The sequence below is a fragment of the Ovis canadensis genome, chromosome 16 (genome assembly GCF_042477335.2).
Source record: "Ovis canadensis isolate MfBH-ARS-UI-01 breed Bighorn chromosome 16, ARS-UI_OviCan_v2, whole genome shotgun sequence".
NCBI lineage: Eukaryota > Metazoa > Chordata > Mammalia > Artiodactyla > Bovidae > Ovis > Ovis canadensis.
In genome coordinates, this window is record NC_091260.1 from 21,480,461 (window position 1) to 21,502,076 (window position 21,616).

Consider the following 21,616-nt stretch of genomic DNA (forward strand, 5'->3'; position numbering starts at 1 on the left):
TTTCTCTTTCTGACTCACTTCACTCTGTATAATAGGTTCCAGATTCATCCACTTCATCAGAACTGACTCAAATACATTCCTTTTTATGGCTGAGTAATATTCCATTGTGTGTATGTACCACAACCTCTTTATCCATTCATCTGTTGATGGACATCTAGGTTGCTTCCATGTTCTAGCTCTTGTAAATAGTGCTGCAATGAACAATGGGATACGTGTGTCTTTCTCAACTTTGGTTTCCTCAGGGTTTATGCCTAGGAGTGGGATTGCTGGGTCATATGGTGGTTTTATTCCTAGTTTTTTAAGGAATCTCCATACCATCTTCTATAGGGGCTGTATCAATTTACATTCCCACCAAAAGTGCAAGAGGGTTCCCTTTTCTCCACAGCCTCTCCAGCATTTATTGTTTGTAGACTTTTTAATGATGGCCATTCTTACTGGTGTGAGATGATATCTCATTGTAGTTTTAATTTGTATTTCTCTAATAATGAGTGATGTTGGGCATCTTTTCATGTGTTTGTTAGCCACCTGTATGTCTTCTTTGGAGAAATGTCTGTTTAGGTCTTTTTCCCACTTTTTGATTGGGTTGTTTGTTTTTCTGGCATTGAGTTGTATGAGCTGCTTGTATATTTTGGAAATCAATCCTTTGTCAGTTGTTTCATTTGTAATTTTCTCCCATTCTGAGGGTTGTCTTTTCACTTTGCTTATAGTTTCCTTTGCTGTGCAAAAGCTTATAAGTTTAATCAGATCCCACTTGTTTACTTTTGTTTTTATTTCCATTACTCTAGGAGGTGGGTCATAGAGGATCTTGCTTTGATTTATGTCATTGAGTGTTTTGCCTATGTGTTCCTCTAAGAGTTTTATAGTTTCTGGTTTTACATTTAGTTCTTTAAGCCATTTTGGTGTTAGGAAGTGTTCTAATTTTGTTCTTTTACATGTAGTTGTCCAGTTTTTCCAGTACCATTTATTGAAGCAGCTGTCTTTGCTCCATTGTATATTCTGTCCTCCTTTGTCAAAAATAAGATACCCATAGGTGCATGAGTTTATTTCTGGGCTTTCTATCTTGTTCCATTGGTCTATATTTCTATTTTTGTTCCAATACCATACTGTCTTGATGACTGTAGCTTTGTAGTATAATCTGAAGTCGGGAAGGTTGATTCCTCCAGCTCCATTCTTCTTTCTCAAGACTGCTTTGGCTATTTGGGGTCTTTTGTGTTTCCGTATGAATTGTGAAATATTTTGTCCTGCTGCTGCTGCTGCTAAGTTGCATCAGTCGTGTCCAACTCTGTGCAATCCCATAGACAGCAGCCCACCAGGCTCCCCCATCCCTGGGATTCTCCAGGGAAGAACATTGGAGTTGGTTTCCATGTCCTTCAATGCATGAAAGTGAAAAGTGAAAGTGAAGTCGTTCAGTCATGTCTGACTCTTAGTGACCCCATGGACTGCAGCCTACCAGGCTCCTCCAACCATGGGATTTTCCAGGCAAGAATACTGTCCTAGTTCTGTGAAAAATGCCATTGGTAATTTGATACTGATCACATTGAATCTGTAGTTTGCATTTGGTAGTATAGTCATTTTCACAATATTGATTTTTCCTACCCAGGAACATGGAATATCTCTCCATCTGTTTATATCATCTTTGATTTCTTTCATTAGTGTCTTATAATTTTCTGTGTACAGTTCTTTTGTCTCCTTAGGTAAGCTTATTCCTAGATATTTAGTTCTTTTTGTTGCAATGGTGAATGGGATTGGCTCCTTAATTTCTCTTTCTGATTTTTTGTTGTTAATATATAGAAATGCAAGTGATTTCTGTGTATTGATTTTGTATCCTGCAACTTTGCTAAATTCACTGATTAGCTCTAGTAATTTTCTGATACTATCTTTAGGGTTTTCTGTGTACAATATCATGTCATCTGCCAACAGTGAGAGCTTTACTTCTTTTCCAATCTAGATTCCTTTTATTTCTTTTTCTTCTCTGATTGCTGTAGCTAGGACTTCCAGAACTATGTTGAATAATAATGATGACAGTGGACACCCTTGTATTGTTCCTGATCTTAGGGGGAATGCTTTCAGTTTTTCATCATTGAGAATAATGTTTGCTGTAGGCTTATCATATATGGTCTTTACTATGTTGAGGTAGGTTCTTTCTGTGCCCTTTTAACTGAAGAGTTGTAATCATAAATGGGTGCTGAATTTTGTCAAAGGCCTTTTCTGCATCTATTGAGATGATCATATGGTTTTTATCTTTTAATTTGTTAGTATGGTATATCACATTAATTTACATATATTGAAGAATCCTTGCATTCCTGGAATAAACCCAACTTAATCATGGTATATGAGATTTTTGATGTGTTACTGAATTCTGTTTGCTAAAATTTTGTTAAGGATTTTTGCATCTATGTTTATCAATGATATTGGCCTGTAGTTTTCTTTTTTTGTGTTGTCTTTGTCTCATTTTGGTATCAGGGTGATGGTGGCCTTGTAGATGGTGGCCTCCTCTGCAATTTTTTGAAAGAGTTTTAGAAGGATAGGCATTAGCTCTTCTTTAAATGTTTGATAGAATTCTCCTGTGAAGCCATCTGGTGTTGGGCTTTTGTGTTTTGGGATATTTTTGATCACAGCTTCAATTTCAGTGCTTGTAATTGGGTTGCTCACAATTTCTGTTTCTTCCTGGTTCAGTCTTGGAAGATTGAACTTTTCTAAGAATCTGTCTATTTCTTCCAGTTTATCCATTTTATTGCCATACAGTTGATCATAACAGTCTCTTATAATCCTTTGTATTTCTGCCTTGTCTGTTGTAACCTCTCCTTTTTCATTTCTAATTTTGTTGATGTGATTCTTCTCTCTTTTTTTTTCTTGATGAGTCTGGCTAAAGGCTTGTCAGTTTTGTTTATCTTCTCAAAGAACCAACTTTTAGTTTTATTGATCTTTACTATTGTTTTTTTTTTTCATTTCTTTTTCATTTATTTCCGCTCGGATCTTTATGATTTCTTTCCCTCTACTAATCTTGGGTTTTTACTGTTGTTCTTCTTTTTCCAGTTGTTTTAGGTGTAAGTTAGGCTGTCTATTCAATGTTTTTCTTGTTTCTTGAGGTAGGATTGTATTGCTATAAACTTGCCTCTTAGAACTGCTTTTGCTGCATCCCAAAGGTTTTAAGTTGTTGTATTTTCATTGTCATTTGTTTCTGGAAATGTTTTGATTTCCCTTTTGATTTCTTCAGTAACCTGTTGGTTATTTAGAAACATGTTGTTTAATCTCCATGTGTTTATGTTTGTGTTTCTTACAGTTTTTTTCTTGTAATTGATATCTAGTCTCAGCGTTGTGGTTGGAGAAGATGCTTGATATGATTTCAATTTTCTTAAATTTACTGAGGTTTGATTTGTGCCCCAAGATGTGGTCTATTCTGGAGAACATTGCATGTGCACTTGAGAAAGTGTATTCTTCTTCATTTGGATGGAATGTCCTGAAGATATCAATGAGACCCATTTCATCTAATGTATCATTTAGGACTTGTGTTTCCTTATTAATTTTCTGTTTTGGTGATCTGTCCATTGGTGTGAGTGGGGTGTTAAAGTCTCCCACTATTATTATGTTACTGTCAATTTCTCCTTTACGTGTGTTAGTGTTTGTCTTATGTATTGAGGTGCTCCTATGTTGCTTGCATAGATATTTACAACTGTTATGTCTTCCTCTTGGATTTATCCCTAGATCATTAGGTAGTGTCCTTCCTTATCTCTTGTAATATTCTTTATTGTAAGGTCTATTTTGTCTGATATGAGGATTGCTACTCCAGCTTTCTTTTGCTTCCCATCTACGTGGAATATATTTTTCCATCATCTCAGTTTCAGTCTATATGTGTCTTTATGTCTGAAGTGTGCTTCTTGTAGACAGCGTATATATGGGTCTTGTTTTGGTATCCATTCATCCAGTCTGTCTTTTGGGTAGAGCATTTAATCCATTTACATTTAAAGTAATTATTGATACATATGTTCCTATTGCCATTTTCTTAATTGTTTGGGGTTGATTTTGTAGATCTTCTTTTTCTTCTCTTGTATTTCTTGACTATATAAGTCCCTTTAACATTTGCTGTAAAGCTGGTTTGGTGCTACTGAATTCTATTAACTTTTGCTTGTCTGAAAAGCTTTTTATTTCTCCATCAGTTTGGAATGAGATCCTTGCCGGGTACAGTAATCTTGGTTGTAGATTTTTCCCTTTCAGTACTTTAAATATATCCTCCATTCCCTTCTGGTCTGCAGAATTTCTGCTGAAAGATCAGCTGTTAAGTGTATGGGGTTTCCCTTGTATGTTACTTGTTGCTTCTCCTTTGCTGCTTGTAATATTCTTTCTTTGTGTTTAGTCTTTGTTAGTTTGATTAGTATGTGTCTTGGTGTGTTTCTCCTTGGGTTTATCCTGTATGGGACTCTTTGTGCCTCTTAGACTTGATTGACTATTTCCTTTTCAATGTTAGGGAAATTTTCAACTATAATCTCTTCAAAAATTTTCTCATACCCTTTCTTTTTCTCTTCTTCTTCTGGGACCCCTATAATTTGAGTGTTGGTGCATTTGACATTGTCTCAGAGGTCTCTGAGACTATCCTCAGTTCTTTTCATTCTTTTTACTTTATTCTGCTCTTCAGAAGTTATTTCCACCATTTTATCTTTCAGCTCACTGATTCATTCTTCTGCTTCAGATATTCTGCTATCGATTCCTTCCAGAGTATTTTTAATTTCAGTAATTGTGCTGTTTGTCTTTGTATGTTTATTCTTTAATTCTTCTAGGTCTTCTTGAATTAATTCTTGCATTTTCTCCATTTTGTTTTCAAGGTTTTTGATCATTTTTACTATCATTATTCTGAATTATTTTTCAGGTAGTTTGCCTACTTCCTCTTTATTTATTTGGACTTCTGTGTTTCTAGTTTGTTCCTTCATTTGTGTAGTATTTCTCTGCCTTTTCATTATTTTTTTAACTTATTGTGTTTGAGGTCTCCTTTTCCCAGGCTTTAAAGTTGAATTCTTTCTTCCTTTTGGCTTCTGCCCTCCTAAGGTTGGTCCAGTGGTGTGTGTAAGCTTCATATAGGCTTAGATTTGTGCTGAGTTTTTGTTTCCTTGTTTGTTTGTTTTTCCTCTGCTGGGCAAGGCTGAGTGAGGTGGTAATCCTGTCTGCTGATGATCAGGTTCGTATTTTTGTTTTGTTTGTTGTTTAGATGAGGCATCCTGCACAGGGTGGTACTGGTCGTTGAGTGGCTGGGTCTTGTATTCAAGTGGTTTCCTTTGTGTGAGTTCTCACTATTTGTGGCTCAGATCATGAACTCCTTATTGTCAAATTTAGACTTAAATTGAAGAAAGTAGGGAAAACCACTAGACCATTCAGGTATGACCGAAATCAAATCACTTATGATCATACAGTGGAAGTGAGAAATAGATTTAAGGGACTAGATCTGATAGAGTGCCTGATGAACTATGGAATGAGGTTCGTGACATTGTACAGGAGACAGGGATCAAGACCATCCCCATGGAAAAGAAATGCAAAAAAGCAAAATGGCTGTCTGAGGAGGCCTTACAAATAGCTGTGAAAGGAAGAGAAGCGAAAAGCAAAGGAGAAAAGGAAAGATATAAGCATCTGAATGCAGAGTTCCAAAGAATAGCAAGAAGAGATAAGAAAGCCTTCCTCCGTGATCGATGCAAAGAAATAGAGGAAAACAACAGAATGGGAAAGACTAGAGATCTCTTTAAGAAAATTAGAGATACCAAGGGAACATTTCATGCAAAGATGGGCTTGATAAAGGACAGAAATAGTATGGACCTAACAGAAGCAGAAGATATTAAGAAGAGGTGGCAAGAATACATGGAAGAACTGTACAAAAAAGATCTTCACGACCCAGATAATCACGATGGTGTGATCACTCACCTAGAGCCAGACATCCTGGAATGTGAAGTCAAGTGGGCCTTAGAAAACATCACTATGAACAAAGCTAGTGGAGGTGATGGAATTCCAGTTGAGCTATTTCAAATCCTGAAAGATGATGCTGTGAAAGTGCTGCACTCAATATGCCAGCAAATTTGGAAAACTCAGCAGTGGCCATAGGACTGGAAAAGGTCAGTTTTCATTCCAGTCCCAAAGAAAGGCAATGCCAAAGAATGCTCAAACTACCACACAATTGCACACATCTCACACACTAGTAAAGTAATGCTCAAAATTCTCCAAGCCAGGCTTCAGCAATACGTGAACCATGAACTTCCAGATGTTCATGCTGGTTTTACAAACAGCAGAGGAACCAGAGATCAAATTGCCAACATTCGCTGGATCATCAAAAAAGCAAGAGAGTTCCAGAAAAACATCTATTTCTGCTTTATTGACTATGCCAAAGCCTTTGACTGTGTGGATCACAATAAACTGTGGAAAATTCTGAAAGAGATGGGAATACCAGACCACCTGACCTGCCTCTTGAGAAACCTATATGCAAGTCAGGGAGCAACAGTTAGAACTGGACATGGAACAACAGACTGGTTCCAAATAGGAAAAGGAGTACATCAAGGCTGTATATTGTCACTCTGCTTATTTAACTTCTATGCAGAGTACATCATGAGAAAGGCTGGGCTGGAAGAAGCACAAGCTGAAATCAAGATTGCCGGGAGAAATATCAATAACCTCAGATATGCAGATGACACCACCCTTATGGCAGAAAGTGAAGAGGAACTTAAAAGCCTCTTGATGAAACTGAAAGAGGAGAGTGAAAAAGTTGACTTAAAGCTCGACATTCAGAAAACTAAGATCATGGCATCCAGTCCCATCACTTCATGGGAAACAGATGGGGAAACAGTGGAAACAGTGTCAGACTTTATTTTTGGGGGGCTCCAAAATCACTGCAGATGGTGACTGCAGCCATGAAATTAAAAGACACTTGCTCCTTGGAAGAAAAGTTATGACCAACCTAGATATCATATTAAAAAGCAGAGATATTACTTTGCCAACAAAGGTCCATCTAGTCAAGGCTATGGTTTTTCCAGTGGTCATGTATGGATGTGAGAGTTGGACTGTGAAGAAAGCTGAGTGCTGAAGAATTGATGCTTTAGAACTGTGGTGTTGGAGAAGACTCTTGAGAGTCCCTTGGACTGCAAGGAGATCCAACCAGTCCATTCTGAAGGAGATCAGCCCTGGGATTTCTTTGGAGGGAATGATGCTGAAGCTGAAACTCCAGTACTTTGGCCACCTCAAGCGAAGAGTTGACTCATTGGAAAAGACCCTGGTGCTGGGAGGGATTAGGGGCAGGAGGAGAAGGGGACGACAGAGGATGAGATGGCTGGATGGCATTACCAACTCAATGGACATGAGTCTGAGTGAACTCCGGGAGTTGATGATGGACAGGGAGGCCTGGCGTGCTGCGATTCATGGGGTTGCAAAGTCGGACACAACTGAGCCACTGAACTGAACTGATGAACTTTAGAATTATTGATTCTAATTCTATAAAAAATATTATGGATGCTTTGATAGGGATCACATTGAAGAGGCCACCTTAACTTTAACTGCCCCTCTGATCCACTCCAGCCTCTCAGATGGAACTTGGACGAACACATACTCACCTCCCCCTTCAGCTTTCATCCTCTGAAATCTGCTTTGTTGTCTGTCACACTCCTCCATAGCTCATAGAAATACTAAAGGAACCTGACCTTGTCCAAAAATGCTTCAATTTCAGTAGAATTTCTTGGTTGAGTCCACTTAACTTATCCCTGGGGGAGGACAAAGATGTCACAAGAGGGGCTTTACATAGTGTAGAGGGAGCATGGCAGCGCCTCGTTGGGTAGTCCTGCCTGATGTAGACCTCATCACTGTTTTCTGTAAAGTAGAGCATCACATCTCCCAACACCACTGGAGGAAAATCTGGAGTAGGATTTCTTATGCTCCTGACGATAATGTTTAGTGTTCAAAACAATACATGAAAAGATGCTCAACATTATTTGTCATGAGGGAATGACTTCATCAGTGAAGTCAAAACCATAATGAAATACTGCTTCTCACAAAGATGACAATAATAATAATGATAATAATATTAACAAAATAAGTGGTGCTGAGGATGTGGAAGAATGGAACTTTTGTACATGGTTGGTGGGGACATAAAATGCGGCAGCCTCTGTGGAAAACAGTATTCAGTTCTTCAAAAACTTAAAGGTCATGTATGACCCAGCAATTTCATATCTATGTATATACCCAAAAGAATTGAAAATAGATACTCCAAAAGATACTTGGATACAAATATTAATAGCTACACTATTCACAACTGCCGGAAGGTGGACGCAAACCAAATGTCCATCATGAATAAAGCATGGTATATACATAAAATGGAATATTACTCAGCTCCAAAAAGGAATGAAGTATTGATACATATTACAATGTGGATGAAGCTCTAAAACAGCATGCTAAATGAAAGCAGGCAGACACAAAAGTTCACATACTGTATAATATAACTTACATGAAATACCCAGAAAAGGTAAATCTACAGTGGGAGAAGCAGGTTGGTAGTTGCCAGGGGATGGGAAGGAAATAGGAGCAGAGACTGCTTACTGGGTGTGGGGTTTTATTTAGGGATGAAAATATTTTGGAATTAGAGATGTATAGAGATTCACTATACAACATTGTGAATGACCTAAACACCATTGAATTGTTCCCTTTAAAATGGTTGATCTTATATGACTAATTTCACATTTTAAAAAAAGTTAACTGATAAAAAGACAAAAAAAAAATCAGTAACAGCCTGCCAGATGGGTTTTCAGAGCTGTCTGTCATACATTTTTAGAAACTTTATAGGTGAAGGATGCATCTTCCTATGACTAAAGGATTCGTCCCAGCTTGGCTGCCCAAGACTCAGCCCTGCAATGAACATCTCTTGCCTAGGGCCCCCTTCCAAGGCTGCGGCTTCATCAGCTCTTACTTGGCTGAATACTGAGGAGATGGATGGAGGTAAAAAACAGACCTCTCCCACCAGAAGGTCAAACTTATACCTAAGCATTTCTAACTGCCATTTCAGTTTACTAGCGTATAAAAGTAAAACACCCAGTTACAAACCCTAACTTTGAGCCATTAAAAAGGCTCTTGATCATATATGAGAACTTGTGTTTAAAACTTAACTGTACCTAGACGTTTTGGCTTAATCATTTTAAACAAGAAACAGCAGAAGCAAGTGGTGATAGTCTACCCTTTGTCCTAATTTTAGAATGTGAATAATTAACCTTCCAGGGGGGAAAAAGGCAGAATTTTAAGAGTAGTTCAATCCAATAAATGTTCAGTTTAGAAATAGGTCGGTCCTGCTGGTACAGACTGTTACTCCTGATTTATCGCAGTGGCAATTCCCATGAAATCAGTCATTACTTCAGTTAAACTATTGAAGCATTAACGCCTTAAATTCTGCTTTCAGGCACTTAAATATTGGATAATACTGATTTTTTATGGGGATTATGGTAAAAAGGGCTTTTGGTAAAAGGCGTAAAAAGTTCACATCATTGCTACATCAAATTTTGTTAACAAAAATGCTAAGTTCCTACAAATTTTCAATTCTAAAAATAAGTTTTTCCCAGGTTAAATCGATAATACTTAGTGATTATTGTTTAAGGTTTATATCTAGAATAAATATCTATTATAGTACCCAACTCTACAAGTGTTTTTGTTCAGCAGTAGACTTATAAGAATAAAAGCTGGTGGTGCAGACAGTTGGGCACCTTATAATACAGAAAGACACATCCTTCCTGAATCTTTATGGGGGAATCTAGTTACCAAAATGTCCCAAGAAATTTCTTCTCCAAAATGTCACATCATTGTAAGAAGGATTTCAGGCATCAGTGTGTTGGTAACTGCCCCAGTGTAGATTACCTAGTTACCCTAACTACCTTCTTTCAAAATGAAAAAAAAGAAAAAAGGAATAGGAAGAGGAGGAAGAAAGAGGAGAGGGAAGAAGAGGAAGAAATAATAAATAGGAGAGTAATCTGGTTTCCCTGCCCCAGAAGCAATTAACATTGGAAACCCAATGGGCCAAGCTAAACATTAACCACTGCTTTTGGTTGGCCTTTGACAGCACAGGGTAGAGATATCCACCTGGCTTTCAGAAACCAGCTAGGTGGGTTCAACATCTAACCTCACCATTGAGAAGTAATGTGACCTTGAATAAGTTCATCAGCCTCTCTGAGCCTCTGTCTCTCCACGCACCAGTACAAATGACCCCACCAATCTCCCGGAATAGTAGGTCTCAGTGAGGCAACCTGCTTAAGTTCCCATCTGGAGGTACCCTGCCTCTCCCACGGTCTAAGGCACTGACGGCTTAATCTGGAAGGTTTGTTACTGATTTTGATGCTATACCAAGAAGTCAGGACACAGCTGATGCTACTGTATTTTTTTATTAGAAAACAAATTAAATAAAAAAGTGATTGATTCTATATAAAATTAAACTCGAGTCCATGGTTCATGGTGGGGAAGGCTCAGAAGATGGAGACCAGGATGTGGTTGCAGCAGTTTCTTTTTCTTCGTATCTGGGAGGCAGTTCAGATAAGAGATGGAGAGTGTGGGAGGGCTCAGAGGATGAAGCGGTCCCAGAAATAGTATATATCGATTCACAATCTCTCTCAGAGGCCGCGCCTTGGCCCTCAGGAGTTTGGGACCTATAAAGAAGAAGAGGGAACATGAACGGGAGAAGAGGGAATCAGTCATCACGCTCAAATACCAGGTGCTTTTCACATGTTTAATTAGATGCATTTGGAAGCATTTGCAAGGGCTTCCAGACTAATTTCTTCCCATATATATTTTGCATAGATATGTTTTAATTTCTTACCCCTTACTGTCCTTAGAGCTGATTGTAATATTAAGACAGTTTCACTCCTGTTGCCATTCCCCTTGTCATTGAAAAGACAAAGGGTACAAACATATAGTGAAGTGGAGTTGCTCGGTCACGTCCGACTCTTTGTGACCCTGTGGACTGCAGCCTACCAGGCTCCTCCGTCCGTGGGATTTTCCAAGCAAGAGTACTGGAGCTGGGTGCCATTTCCTTCTCCAGGGGATCGTCCCTACCCAGGGATCGAACCCAGGTCTCCCGTCTTGTAGGCAGACGCTTTACCATCTGAGCCACTATTCACACAAACATATAGATGCCTTCCAAAAAGAACATGCGCACACACAGCTACTCCTCTCTGCTATTTCATCTGGAGACAGCTAACATAAGGGAGACAAACTTATGCAAACAGAAAATTAAATCATGAAGCCAGAAACTTGAAGGGAGTTGGGAAGGCATACTGGTTACTGGAGGGGGCTCCAGCAAAGGGCAGACCTGCATCTAAATTTCCACCCTGCTGCTTTTGAGCTGTCTGATCTCTAAGCCTCAGCTTTCTCGTCTGTAAAATGGGGGTGATGACAATGTCTACTTTCTAAGTAACTATGAGAATGATATAAGGAAATGGAAGGAAAGCCAGGTTCTGGCATGGTAGCAGGAGTCGTTTTTAGAAAAAGTAATAGACATGTATCTATTTATCTCTGTGAAATTCATCACCGGAGAAAAGAATACAAAAATTCACAAACAGAATTCTCCAAATTCCAGAACCTAACCTCCCTTTCATCTACACAGGGCAACTCCTGCATTCATCCCTGGTCGGATCTCCAGCTCACCACCCAGTCTGGAACACTAGACTGTGTATCCTAAAACATGAATGACCAGGTGAGGCAGCACTCATCCCTAGCATGCTCAGGTCCCTAGCAATCTTTTGGGTCTCGCTTCTCTCTGCCTTTAAAAAATGCATGTCTCAAAAGTCAGTTTTCACTGAGGGCTGCTCTGTCCTGGGAGATTTTCCAGTGATCCTGCCTTCACTTCCTACTCCCTGGGTTCCCGTCTGGGAAGGTACAGTGCCTTCCCCAGCCCTGGCATTTCCCAGAACTCCTTGCTTTCATACCTTCCCTGCCCGTGGATTCTCCACAGGTCCCCGATGATTCTGACCTCTTGGTTTCAGCTGCCTCTTTCCAGTCCATCTCCAGGACCTCAGTTCCCTCCAAGCTCTGGCCCATCCAGTCTCCCTCCAAGGCCCACGCCTTGCTCTCCTTCCACTACAAGCCAGCTCATTCTCTTCTCCTGATTATACGAGCCCATTCCCATCCTCCTCAGTCAGGGACCTTCCCTGTCCCTGTCTCTCACCCTTGACATCACAACCTCTGATTTTCCCATCATCCTCCACCACAGACTCCCTCCCATACTCCCCCCCACCTTTTTTTTTTTAATGAATGCTCTATCATTTTATTCAATTTGGCCACAGCACACGGCATGTGGGAATCTTGGCTCCTTGACCAGGGATCGAACCCACGACCCCTGCAGTGGAAGCACAGAGTCTTAACCACTAGACCACCAAGAAGTCCTGCTCCTCCCTTTCTGATCACCAGTCCCAGGCTCCTGTTACCTCCAGCCTGTCCATGATCATGAGTCAGCCTCCTAACTGGTCTGGCCGCCCTCAGCCTTTCCGCAGCTGGAGCGGAGCTAACCACTGCTCACCTTCCGTTGCTGCAACTCCTCAGCCTTCAGTGGCATCCCTCTGCCTCAAGGAAAAACACTCACATTTACACTGTTTAATGTGACTCCAGGCAGGCCTCCTAATTTGTGACATATGGGAAGCCTGGGGGATGTAGATGGGAATCTACCATTTCTCTTCAATCAATCTGAGAAGATTCTGAGGCCCAGGGAACAACTTAAAATTGAGGGGAAAAGACTGGCATGCTCAAGGCAGGGTGCAGGCTGATTTCAGTCAGTCACTCAAGTATCCCCATTAGATATCAGAACCTCTGTACATGCTGGGGGTCTCCTGGGACCCCCACACCTCCCACAGTCCACAGCAGCCTAACTTAGCAGGGGCCTCCCGAGTTCTGGTCCAGCACTCAGGCTGGCTGACAGGTGGCTCAGCATTTTGAGACCCAGTTCTGCCACAAGTGCATACAGATGCCTGGAGAAGGCTTCACATGAGCCTGGCGTAAGCACTCTTATAATTTTTAACTTATGTGCTAGCCAGAGTTTCCTGGAAGGCACTGTGAATGTTAAGATGATAACTCTGACATCACGTCAGCAAAATGGATACTCCTCCTTGATGGTTACACCTGTGTCACACCATAAAGCTGACCTGGCCTGAAGCCAGGCACAGGCCTGAAAAGGGCCAATGCTTCTACACTTCCAGTTCAAAGGGAGAATCTTACCCAGAGTGAAAGATACTGTAATATGAAGGTGGACTTTCATCTGGAAGCAAACCGTCAGTCCCAGGACTCCGGGCAGCTGCAGAGGCTGAAGACTCAGGAAAGTAAGGTGGCGGAGGGGGTGGGAATATGATCACGGCATCACCTAAGGAAACACAACATTTTGTTGAAGATGGATGGGTAATAAATGTAAGCAAATGAGCAAGAGCTAAAGACATTAATTATACATTTGGCCCATCTATAGCAAAGTCAGAACACCAGAATTGAAAAGTGGGCCTCTCAAATGTACAGAGGCAGAGAATAGAGGTCACTAAGGAACTGGAGGTGAGGGCAACAGAGTCAGAATTTAACGGAGGCAGAGATTCTGTTCAGGATAATGAAAAAGCCTCCAGGAATTCATAATGGTGATGGCTGGTTGTACAACATGGTGAATGGACCAAATGCCACTATACATTTAAAAATGATTAAATTGGTAAATTGTAGGTTATATCTTGTTTACCATATTAAAAAAACTGAGCCTACATTTCATAGCAAGTCTCAGCTAAAGCGTTTCTGGTGAGTGTTTGTTAACAATGTTCCTTATCTCCCCTGGGATGTCCCCTGCTGTCAAGTTTTTCTTATTTCCAACTTACAGTTTTAATTCTTCAAAAGTCAGCTGTTGGGTAAAGCGCCTCTGCTGCTCAAATGCAGTTTCAGCCTCTGGACAAATGACGGCACAGCCACAGTATAGGCCCTCAGCCCTATTTCCACAAATGTGGTTTCCATTCTTGCTGAGTTTTTTATCTACCAACGTTTTCTTCCAAGCTTTATCAAAGAAAGTCAAACTCAAAGCAAAGCTAGGGTTTTTCTCCCCCTGCATTTTTTGTTGCTACTGTTCACTCCAGAACACATTCCTGTGTTTTGGGGAGGGGAACAGGGAACCACATACAAGCTCAGATTCCAAATCAGAATGTACTAGATGAGTTGCCCAGAACCTTCTAGACGTGGCGGCACCACTATGAAGAGGTCTGAGGGCAGCCTCTGCTAAGCTGGCCACTCCACATGACAGCTCAGGAAGAAGGAAGGAGGAGAGGACTTTACTTCCCTTCAGGGAGGAGACTGGTTTCTACTGGTGGCAGTCCTGATGCTCGCAGGGTTCTCGAAAGCGACCGGGGTTCCACTCGCCAGATGCTACCTGACGTGGCCCAAACAAGCCCTTTGTCCTCTCCAGGTCCCAGCCCACATCTGTAAACTGCAGGCAGTAACTTCAGCTGCCTCAGAGGACAGACAGGAGGACCAGATTCATGTGAGGGGTTAAGATGGTGCCGCGCATGGAACAAGCTCTCTCAGAAGTCACACACCCTCAGAGGGACTTTCTCCCCACCCACCAGCAAGTGGCGCCTGTTTGAATGTCTGAAAACACTCCCAACTGGCCGTCTGGCCAGTGGCTCCACTCTCCCCCTTGTTGCCTCAAATGCCTCCCCTGCAGAAAATGCATAAACTCCATCTCTCCTTCTGCAAGGAGATGGCAACTGGAGCTTAAAATATGTGTGGCTAACTGAAGCTCAAAAAACAATAGTGGTTGTCTTGGGATTCTCATTTAATTTTTTCAGAAGGTCTTGGTAGGTCGGAGGAAAGTAGGTTGAGTGTTCACTTTAATTATACACTGCAGGACAAAGCCTCCAAAGCAGGCCAATCACCTATCAAAGACAGAGAAGGAAGTACTCCGCCTCCAGCCATCTCCGGGGCTTACCCATCCTCTGCCAGGTCTGCGCCCAGCCCTCCTTGCTCTCCCTGGGAAACTCCTGGGTCCCTTTCACTATGGGGTTTCTCCTGCAGGACTTGATGTCCTCTGTGGGTTGACCGGTCATCTGCTTGTGTATCCAGGGTCCAACACTGGGTGTGCCCACAACACGCATACCATGCATCTTGATTTATCTACTCTGTCTTCTATTCTGGGAAGAGCTGAATTCTGGCACTTAGATAAGATTTGCCTCATATCACCTTCAATTTCCCTCGTAAGGCAGAACTGACCATTGACAAACAACATCCAGTCTTAACAATTGTGCTAAAAGGCATGATTTCTAAAGATGTAAACCCTGTTCCATAATATCAAAGGAGAGAAAGACAGTGAATTACAGTGCCAGACTTTCACAAATTTGATAGGACTTAAATGGTTATATGGAAAAGATTTTAAACTCTTCAGTGCCAACATCAGGATAGAAATGCTCAGGAGCCACCGCACCCCTGCTCCAGCCCCCAGTTCCCCTGATTCCAGTCACCAGGAGTAAGGCTGCACCCCCAAACTTCCTGATAGTAAACCCAAAGGGCACACTCAATACGCCCCCACCTAAGTGAAAGAACATGAGCATCCCACGAGTACATTTACTTGGCCTGCACTGTGTTCCCCAGAAGAACTAAGAGCATCTATAATATTGGGTGAGCCTTTTCATCATTTAACAATGACTCAGGACACCAGGTGAAGGATGAAGCCTGCAGAAACAGAATTATAGCAAGTGTCCTGGGAGGGCCTATGTGAGCACATGCATGCCCACCGCCTCAGTTAGGATCCTGGCTCTGCCACCTGCTAGTTTGTGACCTTAGGCCAATTACTTGGGATCCCTGAGGCTTGATTTCTTCATCTTTTACATGGAGACACTGAGTATCTGCCACAGTGGCCTGTTGAGGGCATGGATGAATTTCACATAACAGGTTCTTAAAGAGCGCACACTAAAACACTTAGATCCTTATTTGGCCCAAGAATAAGCTCTACATGTGTGTTAGCTATTATTAACAAATAACTAGTGTTGATGTCACCGTAAGTATATAAACGCATAATTAAGTAAGCTGGGAGCTTCAACCCTGACCGAACACAATGATCATCTATAAATCCATCTGCCCTTCCTCTCTGAGGCCAATACCATGCAAGGCCCACAGCTCTGGGAATCCCCCCAGTGAGAACTGCTGGCTCAACAGACAGCCTCACCCACGAGAAACAGCTCACTTCTTCCCTGTTTCCTCCAGTTTCTGCTCTGTAATCCCCTTTGCCCATCCAGCCTTTCAGATGTTAAGGCTGTGCCTTCAGGGTGGGAGGCTGAAATAAAACAGCGATTTGCAAAAATAAGCAGCGATGGGGGCTTTTCTTTCTGTGTGAAGGTGAGACTAGAGCTCCTAATGTGGTTCTGTGGGGGCCTGACTCTGGGCCATGGTGACGCAGGTCTTCTGCAGGGGGACCGAAAGGGAACCTCTGGGCACCCCATAGGGGAAAGAAGTGACCAGGGCAGTCACATTTCATCTGAATCTATGCCCCAGCTCCCAAACTTTGCCCAGACCCTGAAAGAAAGTGAGAGTGAAGTCACTCAGTCGTGTCCGACTCTTTATGACCCTATGGACTGTAGCCTACCAGGCTCCTCTGTCCATGAGATTTTCCAAGCAATAGTACTGGAGTGGATTGCCATTTCCTTCTCCAGGGGATCTTCCCAACCCAGGGATTGAACCGGGGTCTCCCGCATTGTAGACAGACGCTTTACCATCTGAGCCACCAGGGAAGCCCCGACCCTGAAGTCAAGGACAAAATTACAGAAGATGAATAAGGTGGACAGCAGTACAGAAGACTCCTGCAAAACGTGGAAGACCAATGGACTTGCAACAGACTCAGAATCCTAGAATGTCAGTGCTGCCAGGAAACTCCTAAGTGGAGTGTTCATTTTACAGACACACAAAGTAAGGCCAGGAGAACTTAAGGACTTCCAAGGGCAGCCAGTCAAGGATAACCAGTGATGAGAACCCATGTTTTCAACAACCAGAAGTACCATAAGAGTTTGCTGTGAGAATAACAGGGGAAAGGAAACAGGGCCACGTGGCAGGTCCCTTAGGTGACAGAAGGCTCCCAGGGTAGCCTCAAGACCTCTCACTGTCCTCTTTATTTGCCCTGCAACCTCAGTCAAGGTCACAACTCAATGTCCTGATGCTTTTGTTAGATAATAGGGTATTGCTGGGAGGAAAGGCTGTGCTGAGGGATTCTTATGGGGATAATGACAGAGGCAGAACTATGTCTGTGTGCATCTGTGTGTGTGTGAGAAAGAAGGACAGACAGAGAGAGGACAGAGACGAAGAGAGAGAATTTAGGCCAGACCCAAGAGCAGCCTTGATGCTGCAGCCACAGAGATATGAACAAGCAAAGCAAAGACAGCGACCCACCTACAGTCACCTGGATGGGCTCCAGGCTCTGGGTTTGTCTCTCTTCACTTTCAGAAGCATCCTGGGCCCCATTCAAATCGTTTCTCTTCTTAACATGGGCGACCACGAAGAAACACAATCCCACAAGCACAATCAAGGGACCCAAGATCTGAAGGGACAGGAATCCACAGATCTGGGGCTCTGAGTCAGCTGTGTCTGTCTCATTCAGCGGTTCCTGCATCCAGTTTGAGCTGCACCCAGGTACCCAAATGCCCAGTACACTGATGAGCATACCGCTCGTCAGGAACAGAAACCCAAAGATGAGACACTGGACAAACTGGCGGCTCTCCCCACAGAGGAAGGGTCGGTCGGAGTCCCTCTGGTTGTTGCCTCGCAGGCGCTCCTCAGTTTGCTGAAGTCTTGCCCGGGAGCGGGCCAGGATCACAGCCCCAAGTCCAACCACGGCACACGCGGGTCCGGCGATCTTCAGCACCATGCTGCAGTCTGGGAAGGTTTCGTACTGGCACGCCTGGAACCCAAAGATGGAGAGCAAGACTCCCACGCACAGCAGGATGGCACCGATGACAAAAAGGAAGAAAATGAGCTTGCTGACATGCCTGTCTCCCTGGACCCCGTCTGGTTCGGCAGCAGCTGCAGGAGACATGGCCAGGAGAGGCCCCTTGCCTGAGGTGGGTGGGATGTGTGTGTTCAGCAGCTCTGCAGACATACCCAAACACCAAATTATAAAAGGACTGCAGGTGTTCCTGACCCGCCCTGTTCTTTTCCCAAAATCACACTAGGATAAAATCATAAGGAACAACTTTGTGCAACTGATACACTGTAGAACAATGAGTTGGTTCATGAGTCAGAGGAGCTGGCATTCAGAAACTCCTGAATGTGTAATTTTATAAAGATATGTCAGAAGGGGAAATGCATTTACCATGCACCCAAGAGTATCTTGAAAACTCAAAAGCCATACAACAAAAGTAACTGGGTGTGGCTTTTCCTGTTATAGCCTTATGGACTCACTTCCCCGGGCCAAACAGACACACACACACACACACACACACACATACACACAATGGTAAGTAAGTGAAGGAAGAACCACACGGATTGTTTTGATTTATTGACATCCCACATTTCATCACAGCTGCTCTGAGCATTTCCAAGTGGGTAAATTTTCTCCTTCAATAACTAACTTTCCATTTCCTGTTTTAGACTGCAGCAACTTTCCATTCCTGGCTTTATTCTAAGGCTCCATCTACAGAAGACCCAAGTTCAACAGTTTCAACTAAAGGTGAAGGCGGTTCAGGAACACAGTGAGTTTGGGAGATTTTAAGTTAATTCTGTCAAAATGTGAGTCTTGAGACCTCAAACAGGCACACCCTGGGGCTGCCCTGAAATCTGGCGGTCTGGTTACTGGGTCTCGGATGACTTGGGGGGGTCTGGCACAGCAGGTCACGTGGCACCTTGTCCCCCAGGCGGGCAGGCGGCCTCCTGCTTCCCTTCCTTCATGGTGCCACCCACTTCCACAAGAAGTTTGGGCCCCATTAAAAATATGCAGCTGATAAAAATCACCAGTTGCAAAACACTAAACAGTGACAGAACTTTGACTCTGAAAGAGTATCCATGAAATCAAGTGGGAAAGCACCTTCCACAAGACCACCCGAGCCCTGTACTTCAAGGGTCTTCTATATTAAATGTACCCCCAAGCAGTGGGTCAAGAGTTGTCTACTTTATACAGACTGACTTTATCAGCCAGTTACCTTGTCTTACGCTAATGAATGGAATATTTTTCCAGGACCCTTCCAGTTAGGGCACTCAATAAGACAACCCCAGTGTGAAGAACATATTCACTTACTCAAAGAAAGAAAACTTGAGAAATATTTTATGCCACTTGTATCCATGACCCCATGAAAGAGCTAGAGACTGAGTCGCTAGAGCCAAGGCCATCTTGACAAACACAAATCATGCGCAAATAGCGTCAGTTTCAGTAAAGAAAGGAAACAGCTGATCTTATTCTAGGAAGTGCTTTTCCAGGAATAAATAAGATAAAATCAGAAGGAAGTTGGAGAGAGAGGGAAATAGAAGTGGGAAACAAGTTTGTGCTTTACACTTGGACAAACTATATTTATGAAAATGAAATTAAGCTGAAACAAACACGGAAAGTATTGCACTAATTTAAAAAAAGATTCTGAATCCTGTAATATCTTTTGCTGGTCTGGAGATAGAGGTGAAGGGTGACTCTGTGCTACAAAGCCCTATCAATTCATTGTAGGGTGGTGTTTTGACTTTGATGTGAGTCACAAGGCTTCAACTGCCTTAAGGAAAATTCCCAAATACTAGTAAAGCCTAAATTTGGATGTGTAGCTTCCGTCAATGGGGTCACACAGAGTCGGACACGGCTGAAGTGACTTAGCAGCAGCAGCAGCTTCCTTTCCATGGACTAATGGACCAACTACTTGGCATAGGTAGTTAATCCCCCATGCAAATTAGTATGTGAGTAGTTCGTCCGTCTCTCTGCCCGTCACCCCCGACCACGGATGCTCTCACACAGTGGCACAGATATCTGCAGTAATAGGAAAGTAACCCTTTCCCAAATACCAGCCTACACTTCATTTCCCCAAAGCGAAATCAGTTTGCCAAAGGACATTTCCAAATGAGCAGTGGGTCACCACTTCCAAAGCGCTGTGTTTGGGGGCTGACGCAAAGAGAGGCAAAGCCCTTCTTGGGAAAGAGCTCTGTGGGTTTCAGGAGCCAGAGCTCCCGCGGGAGCAGGTCTAGCGCGGCTGCTCCGCGCGGCGCCGCTCCCCGCACCCCGCCTGGACGCTAAACTCAGCGCTCGCCCCGCGGCCGCAGAGCGCGGTCCCCAGGGGTGCGGAGGAGCGCGGGGCCCGGGGAGCTTACCTGAGGCTCGTCCTGCGAGCGCGCTGCCTGCGCCGGCAATCGGCTGGCAGCACGGGCCCTGGGCACCCGGCAGAGCGCGGCGCCCGCCCCCGCCCGCGGCCTGGCCGGCGCCCGGCGGCCCCGCGCTCTCCCACCTGCGCGTCGGGGCGCGGAGGGCGGGCCGCGCGGTGTTTACCGAGGAGGCGGTGCGCGGAGGGCGCAGCGGCGCGGGGCGCGGGCAGGGCCGGGCGGACTGGCCGGAGCTGGCCGCCGCCGGGTGCTGCCCTTGCGGGCCAGAGGCGCGCCGGCTCCGGGGTGGAGCGTGAGGGGCAGCTTTGGGGCCCGGGAGGCTCCGCGTCCGTGCCGGTGCGCGCAGGGGACCCGCGAGGAGGGCCCCCGCCGCCACCTCCCTGGCCGGTGGCCCGCGGGCAGGGGGCGGAAGTTGGGGTTCTCCTGACTGTCCCAGGTCACCAGGCGACGGTCGCGATCCGGGCGGCGTGTAGGAGCCGGTTCCCTTCAGGGCCGAGAGCCCAGAGTTTGCCTGGGAGGGGGGAAAGGGCAGCTCCTGCCCCTCTCTTGGGCTTGACCGCCGCCTAGGCAGGGGTCGCCGGGGCCCCGCCGCTGCGCCCTCTGCGACGGTCCACCCAGTGGCCTGTGGCCCTCCTCCTGCTCCGGAGATCTTGGCCGGGGTCAGTGGAGCAAGCCTCTCGCCGCGAGCGCCCGGACGAGCAGGTTATAAAGACACCAGGTCACAGGAACCTGCGCTCCATTGGCGTGTGAGACAAGGGGTCTCCCTGCCTTCCGTCCTAGCTCGGAGACTCACGTATGGTCACAGTCGCTGTTTGCCATCGAACTCCCTTCCCGGTTCTCAGTCGCTAATGACTTGCCGGAATTAAACTGGTAACTTTGCCCTTGAACCGGGCGGTTTCTGGATGGGTTTGCTAATCCCCGTGCTATTTGTAACCTGCCCCGTGTAACACGTGACACGGAATTAACTGTGCCAGTTTCCACACCAGAGGTCAGGGCGCTGTGAAAGGTGAGTCAAGCTCAAACAGGGGAGCGCCCTGAGCCCTTCCCCATCCCTGCCACTCCTCTCTGGGGTCCTGTCCACTTCTGAAACCCAGTCAAGAGTTCACACCCATTGCCTTAACCTTTTGAAAGAGTAAGCCCCTTGCATGCCTAATACAGCAAGTTGTCCCCAGCCCTTTTCCACTGCAGTAAAGAATGAGTTGGTTTAGCTGATTACAGGAGTGAGAGGGAGACTCATTCAGAAGTGACAGGGAGGCAAATAGGGAAGGGTGGCCACCTGGGCTCTGCAGCCCAAGGACTGGGTGGGTGAGACAGGGCTGCCTCTGGGAGGAAGGCTGGCAGGGTC

General features: G+C 44.4%; 1 protein-coding gene across 3 annotated transcripts; it reads right to left on the bottom strand.

The window, feature by feature from the left end:
- Positions 1-10,363: 10,363 nt before the first annotated feature.
- Positions 10,364-21,255, bottom strand: TMEM171 (transmembrane protein 171). 3 transcript variants are annotated; one of them, XM_069556197.1, is made up of 4 exons: positions 20,263-21,255; positions 17,377-18,072; positions 13,201-13,342; positions 10,364-10,640 (listed from the first exon to the last, which is right to left on the bottom strand). In XM_069556197.1, exons 2-4 carry the CDS (start codon positions 18,017-18,019, stop codon positions 10,445-10,447), a joined length of 981 nt encoding a protein of 326 aa, XP_069412298.1. In that variant the 5' UTR covers positions 18,020-18,072; positions 20,263-21,255; the 3' UTR covers positions 10,364-10,444. The 3 variants fall into 3 exon arrangements, with proteins under 3 accessions (XP_069412298.1, XP_069412299.1, XP_069412296.1); XM_069556198.1 differs by having other exon boundaries at positions 21,065-21,175; XM_069556195.1 differs by lacking the exon at positions 20,263-21,255 and having other exon boundaries at positions 17,377-18,165.
- Between the last annotated feature and the right edge of the window lie 361 nt (positions 21,256-21,616).

Bases quoted from the DNA above. Each gene is read 5' to 3' on its own strand.
- TMEM171 (XM_069556195.1), bottom strand. From the start codon at position 18,082: ATGTCTGCAGAGCTGCTGAACACACACATCCCACCCACCTCAGGCAAG. The intron at 13,343-17,376 runs GTGGGTCGCTGT...GTGTTTCCTTAG, and splicing joins GCCCATCCAGGTGACTGTAG to GTGATGCCGTGATCATATTC. The intron at 10,641-13,200 runs GTAAGATTCTCC...TCTTCTTTATAG, and splicing joins TACAGTATCTTTCACTCTGG to GTCCCAAACTCCTGAGGGCC.